This window comes from Microplitis mediator, chromosome 1 (genome assembly GCF_029852145.1).
Source record: "Microplitis mediator isolate UGA2020A chromosome 1, iyMicMedi2.1, whole genome shotgun sequence".
Lineage (NCBI taxonomy): Eukaryota > Metazoa > Arthropoda > Insecta > Hymenoptera > Braconidae > Microplitis > Microplitis mediator.
In genome coordinates, this window is record NC_079969.1 from 16,460,238 (window position 1) to 16,485,407 (window position 25,170).

The 25,170-nt window shown below is 29.6% G+C and overlaps 4 protein-coding genes across 14 annotated transcripts; 1 reads left to right on the plus strand and 3 right to left on the minus strand.

Annotated features, from left to right (window-relative positions):
* Positions 1 to 1,723: 1,723 nt before the first annotated feature.
* Positions 1,724 to 4,775, minus strand: LOC130668322 (putative ankyrin repeat protein RF_0381). Its single transcript, XM_057470558.1, has 2 exons — positions 4,328 to 4,775; positions 1,724 to 4,260 (listed from the first exon to the last, which is right to left on the minus strand). Exon 2 carries the CDS (start codon positions 3,556 to 3,558, stop codon positions 2,311 to 2,313), a length of 1,248 nt encoding a protein of 415 aa, XP_057326541.1. The 5' UTR covers positions 3,559 to 4,260; positions 4,328 to 4,775; the 3' UTR covers positions 1,724 to 2,310.
* Positions 3,843 to 4,247, minus strand: LOC130672788 (putative ankyrin repeat protein RF_1087). Its single transcript, XM_057477522.1, has one exon. The coding sequence runs from the start codon at positions 4,245 to 4,247 to the stop codon at positions 3,843 to 3,845; it is 405 nt and encodes a 134-aa protein (XP_057333505.1).
* Positions 4,776 to 5,535: 760 nt separating the features above from the next.
* Positions 5,536 to 12,480, plus strand: LOC130668364 (tryptophan--tRNA ligase, mitochondrial). 5 transcript variants are annotated; one of them, XM_057470659.1, is made up of 6 exons: positions 5,536 to 5,552; positions 6,331 to 6,589; positions 6,661 to 6,822; positions 6,879 to 7,141; positions 11,630 to 11,751; positions 11,847 to 12,480. In XM_057470659.1, exons 2-6 carry the CDS (start codon positions 6,455 to 6,457, stop codon positions 12,308 to 12,310), a joined length of 1,146 nt encoding a protein of 381 aa, XP_057326642.1. In that variant the 5' UTR covers positions 5,536 to 5,552; positions 6,331 to 6,454; the 3' UTR covers positions 12,311 to 12,480. The 5 variants fall into 5 exon arrangements, with proteins under 5 accessions (XP_057326642.1, XP_057326633.1, XP_057326615.1 ...); XM_057470650.1 differs by lacking the exon at positions 5,536 to 5,552 and adding an exon at positions 5,636 to 5,757; XM_057470632.1 differs by lacking the exon at positions 5,536 to 5,552 and adding an exon at positions 5,708 to 6,023.
* Positions 12,388 to 17,337, minus strand: LOC130668330 (reticulon-4-interacting protein 1, mitochondrial). Of its 7 annotated transcripts, none has more exons than XM_057470579.1 (7): positions 17,186 to 17,337; positions 16,012 to 16,265; positions 15,727 to 15,947; positions 15,448 to 15,657; positions 13,048 to 13,160; positions 12,595 to 12,862; positions 12,388 to 12,523 (listed from the first exon to the last, which is right to left on the minus strand). In XM_057470579.1, exons 2-7 carry the CDS (start codon positions 16,259 to 16,261, stop codon positions 12,413 to 12,415), a joined length of 1,173 nt encoding a protein of 390 aa, XP_057326562.1. In that variant the 5' UTR covers positions 16,262 to 16,265; positions 17,186 to 17,337; the 3' UTR covers positions 12,388 to 12,412. The 7 variants fall into 7 exon arrangements, with proteins under 7 accessions (XP_057326562.1, XP_057326583.1, XP_057326554.1 ...); XM_057470600.1 differs by having other exon boundaries at positions 17,075 to 17,297; XM_057470571.1 differs by having other exon boundaries at positions 16,012 to 16,371; positions 16,944 to 17,297.
* Between the last annotated feature and the right edge of the window lie 7,833 nt (positions 17,338 to 25,170).

Sequence of the window (25,170 nt, forward strand, 5' to 3'; positions counted from 1 at the left end):
AGAAATTTTTAAGTTTTAAATGTTTTTAAAACATTCCAAAATCACTTTGGTAAATATAATTGAGAATTATTTTGAATATTTTTTGTTATACTTTTTCAAAAATCGAGTGTCAGTCGAAAAATGTTAATGGCTTTTGTTTTATGATAAAAACCAATAAAAAATTTTTTTTCTTCCTTTGCATCCAATAATTGTGTAAAATGTAATTTTTCTTCATGTAAATTACTTACAAAAAAATTTAATTTAATCAATTTTATTTAATATGCAGAAGTTTAGTTTTTTTTCACCTTTTTAAGGGGGTACCCCATTTTTCCCGTAAAAGTAAAATTTTTTTTGTTTTAATGGCAACTGAAATTTTTATTTATTTACTTTGAACATCGTTAAAAACAAAAAGATTTAGCGTATTTGAGTCCTCGAAACCTTAGTATTTTCTTAAGTACTCGGCTCCCCCCCCCCTTCTCCTATCCGGGAATAAATGCTGGCGAAATAGCACACATACGACAGTAAAAGATATAAGCCGGATGTATACTATTTTGCCAGAATATAAATTTTTTCGTGCGGGTTATATGAATAGCATACAGCAAAAATGTAGTTTATTAGCTGTAATTTAGCAAAGTTTTCAACGTTGTTAGACAGGATTAAGTATTGTTAGATTATCAATTCTCAGATGTAATAGTTTATTGTTAATGATGATGAATCACCTTGCCCAGAATTTTTATTAGATAATATTTCTGCCGACATTTATGAGTCTTCCGCTTGGAACTGATCTGGTTTTATGGTTTTATGGTAAAACATTTGGTATTTTATATGAATCAAATTAAGTCATTACCTCAATTTTTTTATAAATTTTACAATTATTTTTTGAATTATTGATATAAGTATAAAATCTTTTTGTTACGTGTTGTAAATAAAAATTCTGTAATGAATTTAATCAACTTATGTTAAGTTTAATTATTTATCATATGCATTGTAAGCGTTTAAATGATAGTCATCGGAAACGTTTATCTTAATTTTAAAATAAGGTAACTTATTCTTTCCACGAAATAAACAATTATTATAAAGATTCATCATTTTCGATTCATAAAAATACAATCTTTATTTTTTTTTATAATTTTTTCTTTTTTTTTTTTTATATATATATTACTGGTAAAAATTCGCTCATTTAAGGGTATTCAGAAATCTTGGTATAACTTTGGATATAACGGATGAACAAAGGACACCGTCGTTTTTTTTTCAACCTCAAATTTTTCAAAATTTTTTTTTCGTCGGTCCTCTTAGGGTTACTCCGGAACCGTGCATGATAAATAAATTTAAAGTCCAGATCTGAAAACTATAAACTTGAGGCTACAATTGGCTTATTTTGTTTTTTTTTTCTACGACCATTTTTCACCGAGTTACAGCATGTTGAAAATCACCCAAAAATTTAGAATTTTTTTTCTATCCCTTAATTTTTGTGACCAGTGTATTAAGTTTTATTTATTCATTAAAAAAAATTAAAAAGTATTCAAATCCACAAATGAATATTAATGATTTTTTATTCACTGTGTGACCGGATATAAAATAATAATTATCCGTTAAAAATAATTCAAAGATATTCAAAATTGCAAATGAATTTCAATCAATGTTAATTCAAGAAGTAATCAGAAACTAAGTTTCATTTATTTATTGAAAGCAATTGAAAAATATTCAAAATTTTTAATGAATTTGAATAATTTTTTATCCACCGTGTGATCGCATATAAAATATTAAATATTCATTGAAAATAATTCAAAGATATTCAAAGTTGCGAATGAATTGCAATCATTTTCAATTCAAGAAGTAACCAGAAATTAAGTTTTATTTATTCATAGAGAACAATTGAGAAAAATTCAAAATCATTAATTTTTTTATATTATTTTCAAATTCCGCATTAGATCGAAATTCATGAACTATTTATCTATTCAAATCCATTGAACGCTATTTAATATTTGAATTTTTCTCAATTTTTTTCTATACTTTGAAGGGTTTGAAATCTTCACATTATTTATCTATTCAGAAAAATTCAACCTTGACTGAATTGAATCAATCGTGATATAGAACTTATTGAAAACAATTGAAATCATGACAGATTGAATTGTTTTCAATCAATAATTTTAATCAGGGAATATTAATTACAATGCGATAGAAAACACTAGTAATGGAATACTTAGCTTACAATTAATAATAAAATATTTATTATTGAGAGCATGAGTAATTTCCTTATCATCTGGTTTATAATTATTGCAATCATTAAATTTATGAATTGAGGAAAATTTTTCGTTTGTTTAAAGCATATTAAATTTTGTACTTAGTCGTTAAGAATCTAAGCTCTTGATTGTTGAGATGACTTAGAATTACATCAATGCAATTATAGGGTAAGTCTACAAAAATATCACCAAGAAAATCACAGCGTGCTAACAATTTGTGTCTTTCTATTCCAATATGGAAGCGATTCTCAATGATATCAGAAAAAATAGGAAATATCAATTTATAATCATTTGAATTTAAGACTTCAAAAATATTTTTATTCTTGACATATCTAGTTAATCGATGAATATTGCTTGTCAAAAAGTTATAGAATGTTATGTTACTGTTGCCAATTCTTTCATTTTTCATAGACTCTAATTCTATATTTTCTTTACTACTATCAGCAACTTTTATATTATATTTGTCACGATAATATCCTCTAAAGTCCCTTTTATTTTTCAACTCCTCAAAATATTCAAGAGCTTGTATGTTACCCTCATCTACATAAAGATTGACAGCTTGTAGCTTTAGAATATGACGTTTGAAAACTTCGACAATTGAAAAGTAATCATCGATATCACGAGAAAAGGGAACACATTGAAATCCCTCTCCGTTATTTAAACACTCACAGCCATTATAGACACACTCAAGATCATAAATTCGTGAACCGACAAATTTTGGACTATTATACTCATATGTTTGAAATAAAGCGGTTTTATTTCGTTGACATTTAATGTTTACATCTGCGCCATATCTTAATAAAATTTCAATAACTTCACGTCGTTTCATTTTTGAAGCAATGTGGAGAGCTGTTTCTCCTTTGGTATTTCTATAATTAACATCCGCACCAAACATAAGTAATTCATTAATACACTCTAGAGATGATGAATGCGAAATAGCTGTGAGAAGAGCAGTCGATCCTTGAATATCACCACAATTAATAGTTTCTAAGTATCCACATTTAGCTGCACAATGCAAAGTTGACGAGCTGAATTCATCAATAGCATTGTCATTAGGCTCATATTTCAAGAGATTTTTAATACTGTCTAAATGTCCTACTTTAGCGGCAAAATGTAATGCCGTCATGCCTTTTATATTCACAGCTGTAATATCTGCATCTTTACTAAGAAGACAGTCAACAATAATTGAATTTTTTGTTTGTGCAGCTAAATGCAATGGTGTAGTTCCTTCTGCATCTAATACATTTACTTTTGAATTGTATTCCAGAAGAGTATTTACGATTTCTTCGTTATCAATTTGAGCAGCCAAATGAAGCGCTGCTCGACCATCATTCATTCTAATATTGACATTAGCACCTTTGTTCAATAGCACTCGAATTAATGGAGGCTTAATGTTATAAATTACATTTTTATTTAATTGAGAAGACTGTTTAACTAATGCTGAATGTAAAGCCGTCTTTCCAAAAGAATCACGTGCATTAATATTAACACCATGTTCCAGTAAAATCTGAACAATATCAATGCATTGATTATGAGCTGCAGTGTTAAGTAAATCAGGATCATCTTCAACACGAGCTCCGTTAGTTATCAACAACTTTACAATATTAAAATCGCCAGTTTTTATGGCATGAAATATTGCTGTTTTTTCTTCGAAATAGCTTTTTCGATTGGCCTTGAATGATCTTCAGCAATGGTGTCTACGTTGGCTCCTTTTTTGACAAGTAATTCAACTATTCGCTCAGAATCGGATTCAACTGCTAAATGAAGTAGAGTTTTACCGTGTTTGTTTGGTATGTTAACATAAGCTCCTCTGTCTAGCAACATTTGCACCATTTCTACATCATGATTCATCGTAGCTAAATGAAGGATCGTGTTACAAGGTCTTACGTGAGGATAATTTATCTGAGCACCAGTGTTCGAAAGTGATTTTGCCAACTTATAATCTCTTCGTTGCACAGCAATACGAAGCTGGGCTTCTGGTTTATCGTTTTTGCAGTTATAAAATTTCGGATGATAACCGGACATAATGATATTTTTACTGTAAAATAATTTATTATAAATTCAATAAAAATCAAACAATATTAATATATTTCTAAAATTTTTACTTGTTTTCTTCGGTATAAATAAATGTTGATGAATTTTCGTTACACTGCGATCAGTGGGTTCTTCGGTATTGTCATCCCAACAAGAGAATGCACCTCGGGTGTCGTCGGTTTTTGCTCCCACTCTGGATGTTTTATGTGTTAAATGTTCTCCCACTTTTCTGTGCGCATGCGCAGTTCATAAATTTTCGGTGGTGGGAGCAATTTCCGAGGTGTATTTTCTTACTGGGACCACTTTATCAACATTACATTAAGGGGATACGCTACCGGACCTCTTTCTCACACTCGGAAAAATAAACAGGACTGCCTTTGTTGCACTTGTAGAGTAAATGAGAATTTTAAAACAATTTTTCTCGGTGACGAATTAGAATTTCTGAAAATACGAAATTTCTAGCTCTATGTTAAGGTTTTAAAAAACGCTAAAGACTCTCTATTTTAGGTTTCCAGTGTTTGTCCGTGAATTAAATTGCATTGAAAATCGGTTACCGTTACCCCTTAAGGCTGAGCCGCACCTAACGAAATCCTGAATTAAAATTTAAGAATTCTAATTACTTTTTGAATATTTATGGGACTCGGATGATGAAAATCTTCCGAGGAAGTTCGTCTTCTGCTTTTAGTCGGAAGCTAAGAAAGTTGCTGTTATGATAATTATTTAATAAATAATTAGAATTCTTAAATTCGAGATTTCGTTAGGTGCGGCCCAGCCTTAAGGGGTAACGGTAACCGATTTTCAATGCAATTTAATTCACGGACAAACACTGGAAACCTAAAATAGAGAGTCTTTAGCGTTTTTTAAAACTTTAACATATAGCTAGAAATTTCGTATTTTCAAAAATTCTGATTCGTCTCCGAGAAAAATTGTTTTAAAATTCTCATTTACTCTACGAGTGCAACAAAGACAGTCCTGTTTACTTTTCTGAATGTGAGAAAGAGGTCCGGTAGCGTATCCCCTTAAACATAAAAAACATCATCCAGCGGCTGGATTCCAGTCGAGGCTTACCAGAAACTTGTCGTTAAGTTACCGAACATGTTCCACTGCACAACTTGCTGAGCAATAATATTTAGAATGTGACTGTCAGATGCTTCTGCGCAATGGAGAACTGACACGGAGGCGTGGCTTAAAAAACATGTCGGACAGTAGCTTACACTTTTAAATGCGTAACCTATGTAATAGTAGGGGAAATAAATCAAAATTCATTAAATTTCATAGACAGATTATCTCGGACGGGTAAAAAACCAAAACAAAAAAAAATATATGATTACGAACCAGTGCAGCCAGATCGCGGACGAAAAGTTCCCCTTCCCAAGCACCGCTTAAGCTGTGAGTGATGCTAAAATGGTGCGAAGGAAGGGGAACTTTTCGTCCACGATCTGGCTGCACTGTTACGAACTAATTTAATTTGTCGGCTATTTAATTAAATGTGAAATAAACGGTAAAAAAAATGATAAATGTGTGATCGTAGTTACCGCGCTTTGTGTACAAACGTCTTATAGAAAGAAAATCTTGTGAAATTATTACAAAAATCTAAAAAATTACAGAATAATAAAAATATTATAATAATTAATATTTATTTACTTGAAAAAACAAAAACAATATTTTCAGTTTTTAAGTTTTATAGGTTAAACTTTACAAACGTACATATCTGGCAATATATAATCGGTTTTTTTTTAATGTAAGGAGCAAACTTTCATTTAAGGAGTAACTTTCTTTTTTTTTAATAACTTCTTCCACATTTTTGATTTATCAACTTTTTTAAAAATATCAAAAAAATTTTCTAATAACACTGAACGATCACCAGCCTCCGGAAATTTATAGAAAACCGCGTTTAAATTTTTATTTGCTCCGACAATTTTTTACTACACAAAATATTCAATTTTTTGACTTTTTACGTTCTCTAAGTATTCCAATTTTTATTTTAATTTTTATTTCTTAATAATTCGTTTTATAAAATTTATTGATGATATTAACAGCAAGCATTTACTGTGTATTTACTTGACTGTTGTAGTTCCCAACAGTAACTTGACTAACTGGCACGTGCTTCAGTAGAGACGATAACTGAAATGCTGAATGATTACAATCGCACATTGTTTGCTGAAGAATAAACTTTTGATTTGTTATTTCACTGACTTATGCTTTATATTGACCATTTTATCCATTTTTATGAATTAAAAAACAATATGTCTATTGTGGTGAAGAGAAATATAGAATTATTCATGAAAGTTTTAAATTCAAAAATATTATTCTCCAAATCAATGAGTACAGAGGTTAATAAATAATGTTTATGTTATTATTTTACTTGATGTAATTATTGACAAGTTATTAAAAATATTTACAGACCAATCCAGTTTATGTCAAACGAATATTTTCTGGTATACAACCCACTGGTTCTATTCATTTAGGTAATTATTTAGGAGCAGTAAAAGAATGGGTAAAATTACAGGACGAAACCGAATGTCTCTGGAGTATAGTAGACTTACACGCAATAACTATGCCACAGGTAATATAATTTTCACAAAGTATTCGATTTATTTATTTATTATTATTAATAATTAGGATGTCGAAACGTTGAGAGAAAATATATATAAAATGGCAGCAACACTTTTAGCTTGTGGCATTGATCCACAAAAGAGTATCATTTTTCAACAGTCTACTGTACCAAGACATACAGAGTTGGCATGGATTTTAGGGTGTTCGTTAACAATGAAAAAACTTGCTCTGTTACCACAGTTCAAAGAGAAGAGTGAGAAATTAAAAAATATACCTGTTGGTCTATATACTTATCCCATTCTACAGTCAGCAGATATTTTACTTTATAAGTTAGTAAGATAATTTAAAGATAACATGGTGGAAAATTAAAATGCGCACACCTCAATCGCTGATGACAATTTTTTTACACTATTAAGTAGTACAATTTTTCACCTATTAATTTGGCAGGTATACGACTCAGCCATAATCGATCCTCCCAAAAATCAAACTCTACTCAATTGAAGTCAGCCGCATTAGACTGGGCCAAAAAAATTGAGTATTTTTTTTTCTTAGCTATATCGAAAATATTATTCAGAATGACAAAAAAAAAATTTCATGAAAGTTTGAGCCCTTAATATTAATTTTAAGAGGTCTATCATCGCTATTTTTAATTTTAATTCATAATTTGATGTTTTACGTCAGAACTGCTAAAACATCGGAGTAAAAAAATTCATTTCTACTTATTCTTATGTAAAATTTAATTCCTTACAAAAAAGGTCTGATTGAAGATTTTCGTCGGACAAACCGTTTCCGATTAATTAAGCTTAATAAATTGATATGTTTTTTCGATTTAACATTTTTACTTTTGAATTTTGTAGCTGACGAATCAATGAATATCTAATAAAGACCATGACAGATTTCCGAAGGAAATTTAATGCTCTACAAAAAAGGTCTCTCGACATTTTTTGCTAAATTCACTCCTTCGAAAGTTATTCAAGGTTGAATTTGAGTCAAAACGATTTCAATAACGTGAATAACTTTCGAAGGAGTGAATTTAGCAAAAAATGTTAAAAGGCCTTTTTTGTAGAGCATTACATTTACTTCAAATATCTGTCATGATCTTTTTTAGATATTTCTTGATTCGTCAGTTACAAAATTCAAAAGTAAAAATGTTAAATCGAAAAAATATATCACTTTATTAAGCTTAATTAATCGGAAACGGTTTGTCTGACGAAAATCTTCAATCAGACTTTTTTTGTAAGGAATTTAATTTTACATAAGAATAAGTGGAAATGAATTTTTTTTACTCCAATGTTTTAGCAGTTCTGACGTAAAACATCAAATTATGAATTAAAATTAAAAATAGCGATGATAGACCTCTTAAAATTAATATTAAAGGCTCAAACTTTCATGAAATTTTTTTTTTGTCATTCTGAATAATATTTTCGATATAGCTAAGAAAAAAAAAAGTCAATTTTTTTAGCCCAGTCTAAGACGCATCATACCTACCTAGAAAATTGCCGCTCCAATAAAATATTTTACTATCTCAAAATCTTTACCAATGAAAAAATCTACTATGATATAATCACTACCAGAAAAAATCACTACACGGAAAGAAAATTATGGCAGCGGTTCCCATAATTTTGTGAAATTTTTTTCTATACCATCATAGGAATTACGACCATAAATTATGGGAGCGGTTCCTATAATTATAGGAATGTTTCCCATAATTATAGGAATAGTTCCTATAATTATGGGAATGGTACCCATAACACTATAGGAATGATTCCTATAATTATAGGAATGGTTCCTATAATTTATAGGAATACTTTCTATAATATTATGGGAATCATTCCTATAATATTATGGGAATGGTTCCTATAATAGTATGGGAACTATTCTCATAATATTATGGGAATGATTCCCATAATGCAATTAGAATGGTTCGTATACCATAATGGGAATCATTCCCAAAATATTATGGGAATAGTTCCCATACTATTATAGGAACCATTCCTATAATATTATGGGAATGGTTCCCATATTATCATGAAAAAATTATTTTAAAGAAGTGTGGTAATCACTTCTACAATACACAGAAATATTATTAAACATAAAAACAAAAATTCAAACATTGAAAAAAAAATCGTATTTGGCAAAAAAACATTAAAATTTTTAACAAGAATTTTTTGTCAGCACAAAACATTCGAGAAAATTCAAATTTTGGGAAATTTCTACACTATTGTGCAAAAAAAAAATTTTATGATATTATAGGGATGGTTCCCATAACATTATGGGAATAGTTCCCATAATATTATAGGAATAGTTCCTATACCAATATAGGAACCATTCCTATACCAATATGGGAACCATTCCTATAATAGTATGGGAATGATTCCTATAATATTATGGGAACCATTCCCATAATGGTATGGGAACTATTCTCATACTATTATGAGAATGGTTCCCATAATATATGGGAACCATCCCTATAGTAGTATAGGTACTATTCCCATACCATTATGGGAACCATTCCCATAATGCATAGCAAAACTTCCCATAATTTTCTTTCCGTGTACCAAGTTGCATTTATGAATAAACTCTACCGTTGAAAATCCCTACCATCAACTTTAGAATGTATATGTTACAGACAATAAATTTATTTTTAATTAATTGGGAATTATTTGGGAAAATTTAGGAATATGACTATAATTTAGGACTAATTAATTAATGAGTAATTAGCATTTGGGATTTTAAATCTAAAACAATTCATAGCTTTCTTCCCAAATAGTTTACTATTTGTTTTATTTATTTATTAGCTAACAAAAAAGTCGTGTTAATTATATTTTCTAACATCCACACTAAACGCTCAAACAGTATTAAATAATTACCCATTAATTAATTAGTGCTTAATAATGAAATTATATTCCTAAATCTTTCTAAATGATTCCCAATTAATTAAAAATAAATTTATTATCTGTAAAATATACATTCTAAAGTTGATGGTAGGGATTTCAAACGGGTAGAGTTAATTCATAAATGCAACTTGGTAGTGTTTTTTTCTGACAGTGATTATAACATAGTCGATTTTTAGATGGTAGATATTTTATTGGAGCGGGAATTTTCTAGGTAGATATGATGCTGCTGACTTCAATTGAGTAGAGTTTTATTTTTGGGAGGATCGCTGATTAAAAAATCGGTCTATCGGTTAACCCTGCGGGCCAGCCCCAAAACTTCCCGCTGTTTTCGAGCTCAACGAGCTCGAAAACATTATTGTGAATACATTTTCGAGCTCGAAAATACTTTTGTGTGCCGTTCTTTTCGAAAAAAATAGTTTTTTACCATTTTTTCTCCAACGATATCTCTCAAACGAATAAACCGATTGAGACGGTTGGGGTGGCAACCGACGCGTTTTATCAAGTTCTAAAGCTGATCAAATTTTGAATTCGATTTATCGAGTCATTTTTGAGAAATTTCGAAAAAACCAAAAGAAAAATTTTTTTTGAATTCTTTCGTCAACGGTTTCTCTTGAACGAATGAACCAATATTGATGGTTGAGGTGGCATTCGACGCGGCTTATAAAGTTTTAGAGCTGATTAGATTTTGGAATCAATCCATCGAGCGAATCAAACGTTATCCAAATAAAACATTTTTGAAAAAATTTTATTTTTGGAATATCTCCGAACGCACCATACCGATTAAGCTCAAATTTTTACAGCTTCAAGATATTAACAAGCCGCGTCGAATGACACCTCAAAGATCAAAATCGGTTCATCCGTTCAAGAGTTATGAATATTTACATACATACATACATACATACACTCGGACATCATCGTGAAATTAGTCAGGATAGCTTCCTAGAACCTCAAAACGTCAAAATCTGATAGAAATTCGGTTTTTGCAAATCGGGCCGAAACCAATAACTTCCCGAATTTTTGAAAATTTTCAATTTTCTTAGCGAGAAGTTAAAAAAGTTAGGCCAAGTTATGATATTTTATTAAAGTTATCGTGGTTCCGAACATTTTGAACATACGTAACAATTCACAGCATTGGTTTCTTGGATTAAAATTTAATTCTTAGGGGTGTGCGAATAAATCTTACTTACAAATTTTTCGTATCGAATTGAAACGAATTATTCGATTCGAAGTTTGAATCGAATAATTCGAAATTTCGAATTATTCAAAAACTTTCGTAATTTTTTGAAATTTCACGGATAATTCTAAAATTTTCTTTTGAGCAACTTAAAATTGTAATAGTTTTTCGAATAATTTAAATTTTGGTCAGAGGTAAATGGAGTCCAGTCACGAATCTACGAAAAAATTAATTTCAGTTACTTTCAAAACTAAGCTCTCCATTATATAAAAGTTGAATATTTGAAAGCTGACAAAAATTTTCTTGATTCGAATCGTGTAATTGAAAGTTACAAATAATTCAAAAACTTTAGAATTATTCTAAAATTTACGACTAACTTGAAAAGTTACGAAAAATTCGAAAATTTTGAAGATTTCGAAATTCGAATTATTTGATTCGAACTCGATTCGCACACCCTATTCATTTCAAGTCAATAGAATAATGAATCGAATTAATACTGGGTGAAAATTATTCCTTCGTGCTGGAAAGTAGTAAATTTCTTATCCATTGTTTCAAATTTTAATTTTTTTTTTTTTAAATAAATATAAAAAAAGCGTAGAGATGATTTAGCGTGAGCGAAAAAGTCGAAAAAATAATTTCAATCGTAAGGCATATATAGCGAATTCGCGCTTGAGGTGTGCAAAAAAAAAAAGAGTAATCAAATAACAGTATATTAATTTATTAGCTAATGATTCAACCATATCTAGAGCAACAGATGTACCTGTAGGAGAAGATCAATTACAGCATCTCCATTTAGCTCAGCATTTAGTCAGCTATTTTAATGGAAGGTTTGGAGATACATTTCCGATGCCTAATCCTCTAATAAATGGTGAACGCAGCATTTATTTTTGGTTTTAATTTAAATTCATAAATGACATAACAATTTACTTTTAGTAACATTATTTGTCTATTTTTAATTTTCAGGATCGAGTGGCCGTATTAAGTCTTTAACGGATCCCACAAAAAAAATGTCTAAGTCAAGTGATAAAAAAAAAAGTTTTATCAAATTGATTGATGAGCCAGAAACAATTAGGAAGTACATAAAAAAGGCAGTTACTGACTTCACGTCAGAAATAACTTATGACCCTATTGAACGACCTGGTGTATCAAATTTAGTAATGATTCATTCAAAAATGCTGGATAAATCAACTGAATTGATCTGTAAAGAAGCCCAAGGTTTGGATACCTTACAGTATAAATTATTGGTTGCAGACGTAATCATTGAAAAATTGACGCCCATACGTGAAGAATATACGCGATTGATGAATGAACCTGCTTATGTAAATTCTGTTTTAAAGAATGGATCATTGAAAGCATTGCCATTGGCCGATCAATGCTGGCTCGAAGTCAGAGAAAAAGTCGGTTTTTCAGGTGGAATTTTGTCATAAGTAATTTAGTTCATGAAGAAGAAGAAAGAATTAAATACATACATTTTATTTAAATAGTACAATAAAATAAATATATCTTCTGTTTCAATAACAAACTTTTCATTAACTTGTCATGTCAATCACTACTTTACCTCGTAAGTGACCTTCGGCGACTCTTCTGTATGCTTCAGGTAATTTATCGAATTGGTATACGTTTTCAATGACTGGTCTTAACTGTAAAAATTCAAATCTTGTAAAATATGTATTTTTCGAAATGTTTTTCGTAAATTTAATTCAATAAGTACCTGTTGATTTTCAACTAATTTTTGTAAAGATCTGATTCCAGTCGCTGATGGGGCAAAAAATCCCCATTTTACACAACTTTTACTGTTTATTTTTGGAATATTATGTTTAAATAAGTCCAAAAGATTATTCATAGTTCCTCCGATTAATCCATAATCATCAAAATTTCTCAGTAAAGGCGGATTCAAAGTAATATAAGTTTTAAAAAGATAATTTTTAGACTCAATTTTTTCAACACCTTGATTAGAACAGTCTAAGATGATGTCATATCTTAATTTAATAAGAAATATGAAAATAATTGTCAAGTAATAATGGTTCTTTTACATTCCCAGTAAAAAAAAAAATCGAGGTGTAGTTTCATTGATTTATACCGTAACTCAGTGGTTAATGCAGTCGAAACGTGCCTCGATTCTTCTCACTAGAGATTTTACAAATTACAAGAATTTCAAACTTACATTCCTTCTTTTACTATCAAATCATCAGCGTCATTTTGTTTATAATCAATCACGATATCAGCTCCCAATTTTTTTAATAGATCTACTGCGTCTGTACTGCATGTAGAAATAACCTGAATAAAATTTAATTATTAGGAATTTCCAAAAATTCAAATATTCTATAAACGTTCTTATTTATGAAATTTATTCTAGTGAAAATGAAAAATCTATTTATATTTTATTACAGAGTAAGTTATATAAAAACATAGATTCAAAATTAAAAGTAATAATAATTGTGTGACAAGGGATGAAACAAGACGATTTCAGACTAGCGTGAGGTTGATTGCCCGAGCCGCAGGCGAGGGCTGACATCACCCGCAGTCTGAAATCGTGTTTTATCCTGAGCCGCACACTATATTTTTCATGATTACCTGCATCGGAACTTTAAGATTCAGTGTCAGCAGCCAGTAAGAAAAAAGTTAATTTCAAGCCGATGATGCGGAGAACTTTTAGAGAATGAGAAATATGTGATTTACAGTCACTTATTAAATAGTAAATAACACGAAAATATTATTTTCACTCATTTTTCAGTAATTTATTTGGTTAATTAAAACTGTCACTTAAAAATTGAATTGACCCTCGCGGTTTTGGAAATACCGAAATAATACCGGAATTATACGGTATAAATACTGCATAAATATGGTATTATTCAAGTTATTTTGGTCAGTTTTTTTATCGCATTACTACCAAAAATTTACGAAAAAAATTCAGAATATTTACGGTAATAAAACAAAAAAAATACGGTATTTTAACAGCATTAAAACCGTAATTATATAGCATATTTTCGGCATTTTTGCAGCATCAAACCGTTCTACCCGGAACAAAAATTATATATAATTATATAAAATTTTATTTAATTATATATAATTATATATAACATTATAAAGTTATATGTACAATAACTGTCATGAAAAAAAAAAAAAAAAAAACCCGCCAACTCGTGGGCTCGATCGCGAGCCCTAATGTTTTAAAGCCTGATCTGTTAACCACTATGCCAAATCGCTTATTCGAAAGTTGATACTAATTGTATTTATATCTATACAAGCAAACTTAAGAAAATTGAAAACCTCAATTTTCCCGGATTCTTATTTTCACTTACATTCTTTTGTTTCAATAAGAAATGTGTGAGCTAATAGAATAAAATATAAAATTTTACACTTTGCACATTTTCGATGATTTTAACCGCAGAAGCAAATATAAAATAAAACCAAATTTTTTACAATTTTTCATTATATCAGGATAAATCTGGCGAAATCGCAGGATATCTACGGTATAATTACCAAAAAAATACGATTTTATTATTATAAAATTATCGCATTATTGCGGTATTTATATAGCATTTTTTCGGTAAAAGTTCGGCATTTTTATAGTTTTTTTACGGCATTTTTTTGGTAAAAGTTCGGTATTTTTATAGTAATTTTACTATAATAATCTGGTAACTCTACAGTATAAGTACGGGAAAAAAACTGGCCAATATAACCATATTATTACCAAATTATTACGGTAAATTTACGGCATGTGTATAAATGCTGAAAATTTACGGCATTTTTACGGCATTCGCAAAACCGCGAGGGGAATACACTGAAGTGACAAGTAAACAAATGAGAGTAATAAGGCTGCAAATGAATATTAAATATAACCGACACCTAAGGGAAGAAACACAATTGTTTCTGCTCACTATATGAAAGTATTTTTGAATTACAAATTCGCTAGCAGTTGGTTGCAGCATCGGCTTGAAATTAGCTTGTTTCGACGAGCTGTAGAGACACTGAAACGTCAAGTTTCGATGCTGGTATCATGAAAAAAATTATTCATTTAATAGATAAAAAAAACCTACGATCATTGACAAATAATAAATTTAAGTTTCGTTTAACGACAATAATTGATTATTTATTGAATTGACTTATACCATTTTATTTTGAACTAAATAAATATTACCAATAATTTAATATTGCTACATATGGTCAGAGAATTTTTTCATTATTTGACTGGGATATCTGGGAAAGTCAGGGAATTTCAGTTTCAAAAATCGGTGGTCACCATGGTAAAATACTTAAATCAAATATTTTTTCTTGAAAATATAACTTTTTTTCTCTCACACATATATAAAACATTATTATGCAAATATTTAAATTTGATCATTATTTAAAGTGAAAAACACGATCTTGAAATTAGCAGACAATTCAAAATTTGTGGTTTTTTTTTTTAAATTAAATTTGAAGAAAAAAAAAATTAAAAATATGCTCATGTAGAAAATTTAAAAGACTATAAGTGCAATTTTTTAAAATAGTTTTTATCGATTCTAAAAAAGTTCAAAAATTATTGGACGTCGGCTAACTTCAGTATAATGAGAAAAACTACCTGTAAATTCCAAGCTTTTGCCATTTGGATAGCGAGAGTTCCAACTCCACCAGATCCACCTAATACAAGTACTTTTTTATCACTTCTTCTGGACATAAGTTTTTCGCAACATAAACCACCTGTCACCCATAATGAAGACCAGGCAGTAAGCCCAGCATATAAAATAGATGAAGCTTCAATGTGCGATAAATTCGATGGTCTTGGACTGACCTACGTATAAAATTGAGATAGATATCTTTTAAAATTCTAATACCGATGGAAATAGTAAATTTTTTTTACCAGATCACTGTCAACAACAACATAAGTAGCATGACATCCTTGTTGTTCTACAGGTACGACACCCCAAACTTCATCACCTAATTCCAACTTAGATCCAACGCTATGACCTTTTGCAACTACGATTCCAGAGAAGTCTCTTCCTGTTGTTAAAGGAAATTCTATTTCTTCATTAAATTTTCTTATTCTTCTCATAAGATTCATCAACTTGACACCATAACCATCTAAACAAATTGAAAGGGTACTAATTAAATATACATTCTTTTTATCAATATTGTATTTACGTACTGATCATAGCAACATCAATTGGATTAACGCTAGAAGCTTCAACTTTCACTATGACTTGTGAAGGTTTTGAAATAATGGGCATACGGATGTTTGATAAAGTCAATTCATCTAAATTACCGTAGGCATGTATTTGCCATGCCTGAATTCGATTTTTACTTATTTTTTTTGTATTCGTGGATAAAGTTGAAAAACTTCGAATACGCAACACACTGAGACTTGTGCAACAATGAAATGCCCTTAAAACTAGCATTTTACTTTAGGTCAATAATTTTTTTTCCCCATTTTGGGCATCGTCCCAGCAGGGCCACAAGCCGGTAAGATTAATAATTTATAAAAAATTGATAATTTAAAAACCCCCGACTGTCGTGAATATTTACAAAGTAAAAAGTTGTTTTTGTTCATCAACAATCAGGGTACGAAAGTTTGTGCTCAACAATAAGAATAAAAGAAAAAAAAATTCCCGCAAATTTCTCAAAGATTTATTCAAATGTCGTGTCATTAAAGCCGTCGAAATTAAGGTTGTGAAAAAAATATGTCAATAAGACAATCAGCAAGATAATTAGCAAGACCACTAGTAAGACAACAAGCAAGACGATTAGCAAGACCACCAGCAAGAGAAATAGCAAGACAAGCAACAAGATAATGAGCAAAACTACCAGCAAGACAATGAGCAAGATAGTTAGTAAGACAATTGTCTTGCTAGTTATCTTGCTGATTGTCTTATTGACATATTTTTTTCACGACCTCAATTTCAACATTCTTTTATGGCATTCGATATTTGAATATATCTTTCATATTTAATTCACGTGAATTTACTCGCGATCGTAATTTTGACATTAAGAAATTTGGGCGAATTCTTTTCTTTTATTCTTATTGTTAAGAACAAACTTCTGTACCCTGTCAATAATTTAAGTTGAATATGTGAAATGTACCCAAGTCGGAAGAAGTAGTAAAATCGAATCTTGACGTTATTAGAATTGTGTAATAAATATATTAATCATGTCCCCCGACTTGAATATGTTTGCCGTGATCATTTTCATTGTTGAACGAAATTTTTTTTTACTTTGTAAATATTCATGAAAGTCGGGGGTTTTTAAATGGTTTGTTTCCTATTGTCTACTTTTTTTACAGTTCAGACTTTTTATATTCTTTTACGTTATCTGTTAATTCATACTTTTTTCATTTATTATTTTAATTATATATATATATTATGTATAAATTATTAATGCTGAACGGGTACTTTTCGATATTGGATTGTATTTAGGTTAAGTTTTTATATCCATCAATATTTGAAAGAACACCTAGATCCAAAGTCATTATTTGTGCTCGGCGCCACCTGTACTATGCTAACAATGATAAAATATGAAAAAAATAGATGACCCTGAAAGTAGCAGACATCCGACGAAAAATTAGTTTAGCTAGGGATATCTAGGGTAATAATAACGTTACCATAAATTTGAAAGTTGCCACTTGTTCATTGGCTCGAGATCTCTAAGTGGTAGATTTCAAAAAAAAATTTTTTTTAGTAGAAAAGTTTTTATGATGAAAAATAATTTTGAGATGGCTCTCCAAAGATTACAAATTATTAAAAATAAATTTTTATTCATTAATCTTAGACTATTTACGATGATTTAAATGTGGTTTAAATATATTTTTATAAAGATATGTTAGTATATTGAAGTTGATAAATGAATAAAAATAATAATTTATATAAAATTTATAAAAAATTAACAACTTTTTTTACATATACCAAAAAAAAATTTTGAAATAGGAATATTAAATATATATATTAAAAAAAATTAAAAAAAAAAAGGAATCCACATAAACTTTTGAGCACAAAGAAAATGTGGAACTTTGATTTGGAAGAAAAAAAATTTTTTCTTAGCTGATATCCCAATCCAAAAAATTAAAAAAAAATTGTTTTTTAAATATAAATGAAATAAATTAAAAAAAAAAAAAAAAAAAAAATCTCCACATGTAGATTTTTAAAAAATCTTCAAATTTCTTTCTTTTTTTTTTTTTTTTTTTTTTTAAGCGATTTTTGAGACGGATATTCGTCACCAAAAATTCTAAAAGAAATTTCGAAATTTTAACAGAAACCACATTTAAATCATCGTAAATGGTCTAAGATTAATGAATAAAAATTTATTTTTAATAATTTGTAATCTTTGGAGAGCCATCTCAAAATTATTTTTCATCATAAAAACTTTTCTACTAAAAAAAATTTTTTTTTGAAATCTACTACTTAGAGATCTCGAGCCAATAAACAAGTGGCAACTTTCAAATTTATGGTAACTTTATTATTACCCTAGATATCCCTAGCTAAACTAATTTTTCGTCGGATGTCTGCTACTTTCAGGGTCATAAAAAATAGTGGTATTGGGAGCTGACAAACTGAATCACGCAGTCTGGTGGTAAAAAGTCAAACTAATGATAGCTTACAACAGTCAAGTAAATACACAGTAAATGCATGCTGTTGACATCATCAATAAATTTTATACAACAAACTATTAAGAAATACAAATTAAAATAGAAGTAAGAACGTTTAGAGAACGTAGAAAGAAAAATTGAGTATTTTGTACAGTAAGAGATTGTTGAAGTAAAGAAAATAAAAAATTTAAACACGGTTTTCTATCAATTTCCGGAGGCTGGTGATCGTTCAGTTTTATTAAAAAAATTTTTTGATAATTTGGAAAAAGTTCCCTAACAGCATAGTTTGCTTTAGCAAAAGTTTACTTACACAAGTTTCGTTGAATTTTTCGTCAAATTTCCGTCAACTTCGGACTTTTCCGCTTTTTACGACAACTTGTATGCAACTTGCTATTCAATTTGACGTAAATTTACTGCCCGAATTAGAATGCAAATTTACTTCAAAAGTTGACAAGAAAAAAGTTGTCGTCAATTTTCAGGCAAATTTTATGTCAATTTATTGTTAATTTTACTTGAAAAATTGTGAAACATGCCCTGATTAAAAAAGTTCATTGAAAAGGATTGAAAATTATTTCAATCCCACGGAGGTTTTGGAAAGTATTGAATGGAATCGAAATTTCGATCATTTGAATACTTTCTAATTCTTAAAATGGAATTCAGAAGTATTGAAAAGAATTCAATCTTTCATCATTTTGATACCTTCCAATATAGAACTATTTTAGTATTGAGAAGGATTCAGAAAGATTCAAAAATTTCAATTCATTTGAATTCTTTTCAATCTTACACTCGATCCGAAATATCGGACTATTTTAGTTTGAGAAGGATTCAGAAAGATTCAAAAATTTCAATTCATTTGAATCCTTTTCAATCTTACACATGACCCGAAATGGAAAATTATTTTGGTATTGAGAAGGATTCAGAAAGATTCAATAATTTCAATTCATTTGAATTCTTTTCAATCTTACACTCGATCCGGAATATCGGACTATTTTGGTTTGAGAAGAATTCAGAAAGATTCAAAAATTTCAATTCGTTTGAATTCTTTTCAATCTTACACTCGATCCAAAATATCAGACTATTTTGGTATTGAGAAAGATTCAAAAATGTCAATTGAATTGAATCTTTTTCAATCCCACACATGACCCGAAATGTAAAATTATTTTGGTATTGAGAAGGATTAATTTTATGTCCAAATGAATACCTTGGGGTATAGAAAGTATTCAAAAGGATTCAATTCTCATCTTTTTCAATACTTTTCAATGAACTTTTTTAATCAGGGTGGATTAAATCAGTTTTTTTAATCAGGGGACAATAGAAAGGAAAATTAATTCGAGTTTCATTCGTGGAGTGATTGCTTTCTTTTGTTATATTACACTGGTCACAGAAATTAAGGGATAGAAAAAAAATCGGAAATTTTTAGGTGATTTTCAACATGCTGTAACTCCCCGGGAAAAAATCAGCATGCATGATCATGCCTGAGCAGGCTTAAATCTCATGCATGATCAGGCCTGAATTTTGGCCAGACATGAACAGGCATGATTTTGCATGAGAAGTCATGATCGTGCCCAGTCATGCATGATCAGACCTGGATTTTGGCCAGGCATGATCATGCATGACCATACATTATTATGCATAACCATACATTATCATGCATGATCTTCCCTGAGCAGGCATATGATTTTATAATCTGTGATTCCTCTCGAGGACGTTTGGTCGTATTTGAATATTGGCTGCTTATGAAAAATACGATCAGGCATTCCCATACATGAGCACGCGTTATTATGCATGCACATGCATTCCCATAGCTTATTTATTTGAAAGATGTTGCTGTAAGTATTAGAAACTAAGGTATATAATTAATCGTATTATACAAATGATAGAGAGTAATTTATCAATTTTCATTGGTTCTTTTATTTTGAACTTTCATTAAAAACTGTTTTTAACATATTATTCACTTAATGCATCAAACAATTAATATTTATAAATACAAATTGTTTTTTTATTTATTTAACCATTAATATGTTTAGTTTTCCACTATATTTAAATGGTGTATTACCGTACGATGGACGGTGTGGCTTAATAAGTTATAGATCAAATTGAATGGAATATTGTATAGTGCCGGATAGCTCAACTGGTAGAGCACTCGGCGCGATACCGAATTGGTCTGGGTTCGATTCCCAGTTCGGGCTATCTATATTTTTCTCAATTTATCTATAAATTGTCTTATTGAGAGGTTTGCATGTTTAGGTTTCCACTATATTTAAATGGGTTTCCACTATATATAAAAAACTCGATATACAATGATTTCTAACGTAAGTCATGAGCAAGCCTGATCTAGAATGAATCATGCATGATCATGCTTGATCACAAATGAGTTATACATGATCAAGTATGAACCATGTATGGTCATGCATGACAGAGCATGCTCAATCATGACCTTTCCTGATAAATAATATCTCTGTAGACAATTATTCATAACGTAAGTTATGAGCAAGTCTACCCGGGAAAAAATGATTTTGCCTAATCATATATGATTATATATGTTCATATATATGATCATATATGATTATATATAATCATATATGAAGTTATATATAATCATGCATGATTATATATGGGGTCATATATAATTATATATAATTATATATGACCCCATACATAATTAGATCTGATCATACCTGGCTGTTATAAGCCCATATATAAGTCTATATATAATCAGATCTGATTATATATAAGTCTATATATAATTAGATCTGATCAGATCTGATTATATATAAGTCTATGTATAATTAGATATGATCATACCTGGCTGTTATGACCCCATATATAATCATACATAAGTCTATATATGATCAGATCTATTTATATATAAGTCTATATATACTTAGATCTGATCATACCTGGCTGTTATGACCCCATATATAATCATGTACAAGTCTATATATGATCAGGTCTGATCATATATGAGTCTATATATAATTAGATATAATCATACCTGGCTGTTATAACTCCATATATAACCATATATGAGTCTATATATGATCAGATCTGATCATCTATGTCTATATATAATTAGATATAAGTATACCTAGCTGTTATAACCCCATATATGATCATATATAAGTCTATACATGATTAGATCTGATCAGACATGATTGATACAAACCCATATATAATTAAATATAGGCCTATATATAATTAGATCTGATCAGACGTGACTGATATAAACCTATATGTAGTTATATATGTCTATGTATGTTTAAATCTGATCAGATTTCATTGATATGAAATCTATAAATATTTAAATATATATATATATATATATATATATATATATATATATATATATATATATATATATATATATATATATATATTAAATAATATGACAATTTTTTAATATCAATGTTATTAAATTTTTATTCTGTCAACTATCAATCAAACTTCAATCCCCAATACTTGAAAAATGTTCAAAGGTTTCAGCAGTAATTTAAAAGTATAAAGTATCAATTTGATTATTTGAGTTAAGTAATGCCATAAACGTTTCTTAATTGTAAGTGTATAACAGACTAGAGGATCAGACTACAAACCATCGATAACCAAAGTTAAGCAGCATCGGCGTTGGACATTAATTGGATGGGTGACCTCGTAGTAAAATAATTGTCGATGGTTAATAATTTTTTTTTTTTTTTTTTATTTAATTTTAACCGACATTGATATTGATGAAGACAATAAATCCTAATTAAACTACTTAATTAATAATTTACAGATATTCTAAATGAGATTCTAAAAATGACTATATTCGTTCATGCATGATCATATATAATCATATATGATCATGTATAAACAGATCAAGTTATGTATGATCAGACCTGGCCAATTTTTGGATCTGATCATATATAGACAATTATGCATGATCATATATGATTAGGCAAAATCATTTTTTCCCGGGTAATCTAGAATGAGTCATGCATGATCATGCTTGATCACCAATGAGTCATGTCTGGCCATGAATGAGTTATGCATTATCAAGTATGAACCATGCATGGTCATGCATGACAGAGCATGCTCAATCATGATCTTTCCTGATAAATAATATCTCTGTAGACAATTATTCATAACGTAAGTTATGAGCAAGTCTAATCTAGAATGAGCCATGCATGATCATGCTTGATCACCAATGAGTCATGTCTGGCCATGAATGAGTTATGCACGATCAAGTATGAACCATGCATGGTCATGCATAATAGAGCATGCTCAAACATGACCTTTCCTGATGGATAATATCTCTGGATACAATTATTTCAAACTTAATGCATGTACAAGCTTGATCTAGAATGAGTCATGCATGATCATGCTTGATCACGAATGAGTCATGCCTGGCCATGAATGAGTCATGCAGGATCAAGCCTGAATTATGCATAAATCATGCACGATCAGGCACGAATCATGCATGAATCCTGCATGATCAGGCACGAATCATGCATGAATCCTGCATGATCATGCATGATCATGCATGGTGATTTTTTCCCGGGTCGGTGAAAAATGGTCGTATAAAAAAAACTTAAAAAAGCAAATTGTAGCCTTAAGTTTCTAGTTTTCAGATCTGGACCTCAAAATTTTTCATCATGTACGGTTCCGGAGTAATCATAAGAAAACCAACGAAAAAAAAATTTTCAAAATTTTTGCTGGTCTTTCAATACCTCTATGGACGACAATAAATTTTTTTTAATAATCCGACTGTCTGACTTTTCTCGGAAATTTTATGCCCTTTAATTTGGTGGCCTTAAAAAGTCTCTACGACGATTTGGCGCCGAGTTATCATTGATCAAAGCAAAAAAGTCCATTTTGGCTTTGTTAATCAATAACTCCGGATGTATTGGTCGTACAGAGAATAGAAGCAGGGTTTTGAAAACTGGAAAACATTCTCTATAAGGCAAAATTAGTGGCATTTGATAGAAAAATTTTTTTTAAAGCGATATTGTTTGGTAAAAAACAGGTCAAAATTCACAAATTTAAGGATATTCGGAAATCTTGCTATAACTTTGGATATAACGGATGAACAAAGGATATCTTCGACTTTTTTTCAACCTCAAAGTGTCCTGAAAAAACCCTGAAAATTTCAAATCGCTGCGATTTTTCTTTCTTAGTGCCCCGAAGCTTTAAATTTATCGATTTTGTCAAAAATCACCATAATTGGTAGTTTCTCGGTTTTTGTTCATTTTTTCGATTTGGAAATGGTTTTTTTACCGATAATCTTCATTTCTTGAATCAAAAAGATTGATTATCGAAAAAAATTGAAAAAAAAATAATTTTGAAAAAAAATTTTTTTTTTTCAAAATTTTTTTTTTCAAAAATTGTTTTTTTTCAAAATTTTTTTTTTTGTTGTATCTGCAATGATTTATCATTGTCAAAAAAAATTCCTAAAATTTTTTTTACCGCTGTAACTGCATCTGCTTCAAATGTCAACTTAACAAACATACCCTTTGGGTAACTCTAATGCCGGCGGTAAAAAAAATTTTAGGAATTTTTTTTGACAATGATAAATCATTGCAGATACAACAAAAAAAAAAATTTTGAAAATAAACAATTTTTGAAAAAAAAAATTTTGAAAAAAAAAAATTTTTTTTCAAAATTATTTTTTTTTCAATTTTTTTCGATAATCGATCTTTTTGATTCAAGAAATGAAGATTATCGGTAAAAAAACCATTTCCAAATCGAAAAAATGAACAAAAACCGAGAAACTACCAATTATGGTGATTTTTGACAAAATCGATAAATTTAAAGCTTCGGGGCACTAAGAAAGAAAAATCGCAGCGATTTGAAATTTTCAGGGTTTTTTCAGGACACTTTGAGGTTGAAAAAAAGTCGAAGATATCCTTTGTTCATCCGTTATATCCAAAGTTATAGCAAGATTTCCGAATATCCTTAAATTTGTGAATTTTGACCTGTTTTTTACCAAACAATATCGCTTTAAAAAAAATTTTTCTATCAAATGCCACTAATTTTGCCTTATAGAGAATGTTTTCCAGTTTTCAAAACCCTGCTTCTATTCTCTGTACGACCAATACATCCGGAGTTATTGATTAACAAAGCCAAAATGGACTTTTTTGCTTTGATCAATGATAACTCGGCGCCAAATCGTCGTAGAGACTTTTTAAGGCCACCAAATTAAAGGGCATAAAATTTCCGAGAAAAGTCAGACAGTCGGATTATTAAAAAAAATTTATTGTCGTCCATAGAGGTATTGAAAGACCAGCAAAAATTTTGAAAATTTTTTTTTCGTTGGTTTTCTTATGATTACTCCGGAACCGTACATGATGAAAAATTTTGAGGTCCAGATCTAAAAACTAGAAACTTAAGGCTACAATTTGCTTTTTTAAGTTTTTTTTATACGACCATTTTTCACCGAGTTACAGCATGTTGAAAATCACCTAAAAATTTCGGATTTTTTTTCTATCCCTTAATTGCTGTGACCAGTGTATTATAAAAATTACTTAAAAAACATTTGAAATTTTCACTCCAATATTTATAATCGATATATTGTTAGTTTTATCCTGAAACAATTGGGCTATCGATTATGATTTAAAATAAATATCGATTGTAAAATATCGATATTTTTGTTACCCCCGCCCTCTCTAGTTCACTGATTAATTAACAGGTGGAGACACCTGAGGCCACCGGGATTCAACAAATCCCCATCTAGGGACCTTGTATCTAGTTTTGTGC